Genomic DNA, 6,288 nt, shown 5'->3' with positions numbered 1-6,288 from the left:
TTGCGAAAGGACCATTGTTTTTATCCCTGCAGCCCAAGAGTTAGTGGAGAAGCATACTGTAACTGAACCACAAGGGGGAGTACTACCTACAGATGTTTCTCACAACTGATTTCCAGTGAAGAAGCCTGACTTGGGTCAAAGCCAAGGGTACACAGTCACTAGTGTAGCGATATTGGAATGTCTAGGAGAGGAACCAGACACGTATTTTAGATTAGAATGAGTACAACGGATCTTTGTTTTGCTACAAGGTGCACTCTCCTTTGTTTTGTTGGCTGTGTGTGTGTGTGTCTGTGTGGGTGTGTGTGTGTGTGTGTTCTGCTCTCGCAGAAAGCGTGGGTGTGTGGGAGGTGAACACATGGACATTGTGTGTGAGAGTGTGTGTGTTCAGGCTTAAGGAGATGTCTCTGGGTCTGGGTGTTTCCATATGTCATCATACTTTACTGTGATTGATGAGCAGCCATGTCCAAACAGTCTGAAACAGACCAGACCAGAGTTCCACCCCTCCGCTCCCCACTGCTCAAATTACCTCCCTCATCCTCTCCTCTCCTCTCCTCCTTCCCTCCCTTCTCCCTCCCTCTACTTCTTCTTCTACCTCCTCTCTCCTCCTTTTCTAGGAAGTCCAGCAGTATATTTCCTGTGCTGGGGTGAAGATAAGGGCTTTAATGAGTCCTTAAGCAAAGAGAAGGACTGAAACTTAGAGACACATTTTTACACAGTTTCTTTTATTGACACTTTTGGGTGGTCAGACGGAGGAGAGAACACTTGGACAGATCGGAATCATGAATCACATTCCAAAGAAAAATAAAGAACCTTCTGTTTTAGATCCAAAAACGTGATGACTGGAGTTGAGTGGAGAGTAAAACAACATGAACAAAACATATGACGAAAAATGGGAGTGGACTAAAACGTGTAAAAACAAACATATCTGTATTTATTGGGAGATTTGAAACGAGTCTTCATGTAAGCACTGTGATATTGATAATCATTGGAGAGAGAGAGAGTTGCTGAGATCTGACCCACTAAATAAACACAAACTATCACTCTTGCCACAATCCTTCTAGCCACAATAGGAACTGGGTGACTCACGAGTGGGGTGCCAATTCTCCTGGCAAACACTGCTTTCTAATTGAAGAGTTTCACTCCAAAAAGTTTTGGTCATTTTACACTTATCATAAAAAAACAAAATAATCATGATGTGATCATTATGTCGGCAAATCATATGTTCTTTCAAAATGTATCATAAAGATTTTTTTTGTCATGACAGCAATCAATTTATAGGAAAGAAAGTAACAAAACATTTGGAAAATGCTAGATGTAGCGTTTCGCAACGAAACTCACAAGGTTACTAAATACTGAACATTTTATGGACAGATTCCATTTCCCCTCACTACTAATGGGGGTGCTTAAACCTCCAAACGGATGTGTCTCGTCTCAGGGTAATGGTAATGACACAGAAGCAGCGCAGAAACATGTCAGTGCAAAGATATACAGTGAGAGATCATCTGAAGTGCTTGTGTGCTGTTCTTACATTCTAACACCCAGTTTAAGCGCTGTTTTACCTTCTGTTTGTCAGATTCTCCTGGGCATTGGGTCTGACATTAAGACTAGCAGACACACGCACGCAAACACAAACACGCAAGCACACACACACACACACACACACACACACACACATTAACACGCACGCAGCACGCATGCACGAACACACACACACACACACACACATTAACATGCGCGTAGCACACATGCACGCAGCACGAACACACACACAGACACACACATTAACACGCACGTAGCACGCATGCATGCAGCACGAACACACACACACACACACACACACACACACACACACACACACACACACACACACACAGACACATACATTCTACAGGTTTTCCTGCAGCCAGCTGATGTATCCCCTAAGCGTCCGCATCCCCACATCGAAGTACAACGGCCAAAATGCAAAGCTCATGCAGCCATGGAAACCGTCGTCATAGTGATCACTGGTAACCGTGACGCCGGCGTCCTGCAAGCGTCTAACGTACATCAGCCCGTCGTCCCTCAGCACGTCGTGTTCGCACGTCAGAACATACGCACGCGGGCAGCTACCCAAAACCTCTGGTGGTGCCAACAACGGTGCCGCCCGCGTGTCCACCAGACCCGGAATCTTCTCTGCCAACCCTCGCGACCCCGTCTCCACCACCACGGGCTGGTAGTGCTTCCTGTGTTTGGCCGGGAGCAGAGTGGTCCAGTCGAGTCTGGCCCGTGTGTCAGGGGTGATGGCAGACTGGAGGAGGGAGCTGTGGTTGTTAGCCAGGAAGAGGGGCAGCAGGGAGGGTTCGATGCCCAGGTACTGCAGCCAGTATTGGGCCATGAGGTTTCGGTAGAGGATGGGTACACCCTGGTTCTGCTGGTAGGACGGAGTGTGGAAGTCTAAAGCCTGGAGCACAGGGTAGATCAACGCCTGGACGCTGAACTTCACACTCACACTGTCGTCCACGGAGATCTGAGGGAGAGACAGGGGACACTTAGTGTGTGTGTGTGTGTACTACTGTAGACATGTATGTATATACAGTATGTGTGTGTATTTATGTGTAATACTGTAGGCGCGCGCGCGTGTGTGTGTGTGTGTGTGTGTGTACCTGTTGTGCGACAGCTGCAGCCAGGTTACCACCTGCACTGTCTCCAGACACTGCAACTCGCTGTGGGTCCACAGAATATCGTCCCAGAACCCCCGGCGACAGGAAGTGTTTGGCAGCATTGAGACAGTCCTCATACTGAGTAGGGAAACGCACCTCTGGAGCCAGACGATAACTACAGACACACACACACACACACACACACACACACACACACACACACACACACACACACACACACACAAAACTTGGAGTCTTACAGTTGGTGGGGGGGGATTATGCCGTCTTGTCTCTCTTTCCAGATCCTAATCTGACCAATGTCTGTGTGGTGTGTCTATGAGCAGAACTAAAGAGGACACTGTTAGTGCTGTGTTGGAGGAAAACACACTTACTCTACAGACACAACCACCGCATTCAGTTCATCAGCCATCATCCTGCTCATCACATCATAAGACCCCATCTCTGAGAGGGGGAGGCCGGGGCAGAGAGAGAAAGATGGGAGGGAGGGGGAGAGAGGTAGGAGGGAGAAAGAGAGAGGGGAGGGAGAGAGAGAAGCAAAGCAAGACACTGGTTCAATCATGAACAATAGATTTTATTTGTACATTTGTGTAATGCATGGGTACAGTACACCCCCCCCCCCCCACACACACACACACACACTCTCACTCACTGGCACTGCCCAGGGCCCAGCCACCTCCGTGGAAGAACAGCACGGCCCTCCTCAGCTGCCCCTCCCCGCCCGCGGGGGGCTCGAACACACGGACCGGGACGCCATCGAAGATTGGGTCGCTGATCCTCACCCCCCCTCCTAACCCCCCCCCTAACACAGACCCCGCCAGGACCGACCCCAGACTATCAAACCCCCCTGTAGCTCCACGGATCACCCACATGTGATGACCCAGACCCAGCCACTCCACCACGTCACCCTAGGAGAGAGAGAAAGAGAGAGAGAGAAAGAGAGGGAGAGAGAGAGAGAGAGAGGGTGAAGCAAGAGAGAGAGAGGGTGAAGCAAGAGAGAGAGAGGATGAAGAGAGATGGAGAAAGAGTAGGAAGGGAGAGAAGGAAGGGAGAGAAAGAGGGGAGAGGGAGAGAGAAAGGAGAGAGAGAGAGAGGATCGATGAAGAGAGGTACACACACAAACGCACAAGTCTTCTTTCAGATCTGTAAGTGGTCATCAAGAAGCCCAGTCTATAGTGATATGAATTGATATAGCCTAGGACCAGGGGATAGGCTCCAAACCTTTGTCTGTCTCCTTACCCACTAACCTGTCTGTCTGTCTGTCTGTCTGTCTCCTCGCCCATTAACCTGTCTGTCTGTCTCCTTGTCCACTAACCTGTCTGTCTGTCTCTTCGCCCACTAACCTGTCTGTCTGTCTGTCTCTTTGTCCACTAACCTGTCTGTTTCCTTGTCCACTAACCTGTCTGTCTGTCTGTCTCCTTGCCCACTAACCTGTCTGTCTGTCTGTTCATCTGTTCATCTGTCTGTCTGTCTGTCTGTCTGTCTGTCTGTTCATCTGTCTGTCTGTCTGTCTGTCTGTCTGTCTCTCTGCCCCCCTCACCCAGTAACCCATGGCCCATTTCAACAAAAACTAGGCCTGAAGGCTGGGTGGAGCTTCAAGGGAGAAGCAGCCTTAGCTTGTAATCCTCCAAGGACAGTGCAGCAATATGGACTGTTTCTCTGTTCACCACACAGCACAAGTTTCAACATGTGTGGCATCAGGGTGAAGGCTAAGGGAGGGGAAGTAAGTACAAAGTTCATCGTCCTCACTCACACACACACACACACACACACACACACACACACACACACACACACACACACACACACACACACACACACACTCCCTTCTTGATCACGTCTGCCCCTTCAATCCCTGTGACGGTTCCTGTTCTGAAGGACCATTGACTCTGATTGCCTTCTCTACAGTCCCATTGGTCCTGATGAAAGGCTTTCCATAGAGTTTGTCCTTCTTTCCCTACCGTAGCTAAACTTGTCTTAACCACTGTGGGGCATGTGAGAGGACTTTCCCTCTCAGAGAAGAAGACAACAGCTGTAACTATAGCCAAAGGCTGTGTGAAATGTTATTACAGTTAAAGGGATAGTTCACTTGTTTACAACGTATGGTCAGACTAGTTTCCATCCCAATCACATTATCACAACTCTATAGGACAAATTGCAGCTTTGTGTCATACTGTGATTAGTCAATGTGAGCTTGGTTAGTGTGTGTGTGTGTGTGTGTGTGTGTGTGTGTGTGTGTGTGTGCGTGTGCGCGCATGCGTGTGTATACAAGTAGGTGAATGTTCAGATAAAGAAGGGGAATGAAATGGATTCAAATGGACAAGGAAAAGATCTCATATTACAGCCATTCCTCACTCAGACTCAGACTCAGACTCAGACTACAGTAACAATACAGTCTTTTGACTCTAAAACACAGAATCTCACACAACGCCATAACTGTGGAGTAGATACACAGAGCAGACGGTGGTTGGCACAAGTGCTTTAGTAGCCTACACTACAGTCCCAGGTTTCCTAGTAGACAGTGCCATTAATAAAAGAGCATCTATACACCTGCACCGCAGAGCGGCCTACAGTAGACCTGGCCACGGGACGAACTGCAAGATACTCAAGGCACTGCAGTCAGTCAGAATTCTTATTATAGTCCAATCTTTAATAATGATTAGCTATCCTTGGCATTTCTACAATAATATGTAATGTTATTTACATTAACCACTTACCATTTGCATGACAATCCGGAAAGCAGCATCCAGGGACATGAGTTTCCACGGTTCTTTTATAGCGCTAGGTAACGGCACATAAACGTAATAAGCGATGACCACCGTCAATAACAATGTAACAACAACACACGACGAATTCATCTCAAAAGGCTTTCACTATCTCACCGACATGGAACGTGAACACTACACAGAGGTCTGTGCAGAATGATAATGTGACAGTGGCAGCAGCGTCCCTGAACGACCACTACAAACAGTTAAGAGACTACAACCTGTACAAGTCTGGGAAACGTAGTTTTCTACAAGCCAGCAGAAGAGGGCAGTTCAGTTTGATAGAAAGGACTGGTTCAGTTCATTAGAAATACCACTGGGCGACACTGTTGGTCTGCAAATGGAAAAGGGACATAGGGAAAAGGGACTAGTTTCTCTCTCTCACGACTTGTGTCTTTGGTCTGTGCTGCAGACCAATATGCTTTAGCCTCGACATTGGTATCTTCTATCTACAATTAATATTGGTTTCAATGGAGACTGTACGGTTGCTATGGTCAAACGTGCAAGGTGAAATCTGGCTGAACTTCAATGCAGCTTTTTGATACTGAATACTTTTAAAACTATGAGCATTCCCATTTGCATAGATTAATATGGGTTTAAATGGTCATGCATCAGAAGCTAGCTTTTTGGTCTAGTGGTCTGCACTGTTGACTTTGGAGCGCTGAGCGCCCAAGAGCAGAATCACATCCCAATAGGTTGCAGTGGAAAAAAGAGGGGCCAGTCTTTCAGTGTTCCATCATCACACACACACACACACACACACACACACACACACACACACCAACAAGCGAAAGGTTTGAGCAGTGAGGCAGATAGACTGGAATGGAAAACCTTCATTTCTGCCTCATGCGTTTTACTCATGTTAA

The 6,288-nt window shown here is 47.6% G+C and overlaps 1 protein-coding gene across 1 annotated transcript; it reads right to left on the bottom strand.

The window, feature by feature from the left end:
• Nucleotides 1-1,793: 1,793 nt before the first annotated feature.
• Nucleotides 1,794-5,482, bottom strand: nceh1a (neutral cholesterol ester hydrolase 1a). Its single transcript, XM_083683193.1, has 5 exons — nt 5,375-5,482; nt 3,310-3,565; nt 3,032-3,101; nt 2,643-2,814; nt 1,794-2,506 (listed from the first exon to the last, which is right to left on the bottom strand). Exons 1-5 carry the CDS (start codon nt 5,411-5,413, stop codon nt 1,886-1,888), a joined length of 1,158 nt encoding a protein of 385 aa, XP_083539319.1. The 5' UTR covers nt 5,414-5,482; the 3' UTR covers nt 1,794-1,885.
• Between the last annotated feature and the right edge of the window lie 806 nt (nt 5,483-6,288).

The sequence above is a fragment of the Argentina silus genome (assembly GCF_951799395.1).
Source record: "Argentina silus genome assembly, chromosome: 13".
Classification (NCBI taxonomy): domain Eukaryota; kingdom Metazoa; phylum Chordata; class Actinopteri; order Argentiniformes; family Argentinidae; genus Argentina; species Argentina silus.
The sequence above is the reverse complement of the archived record's forward strand: the minus strand, read 5'-3'. Positions and strand labels throughout refer to the sequence as shown.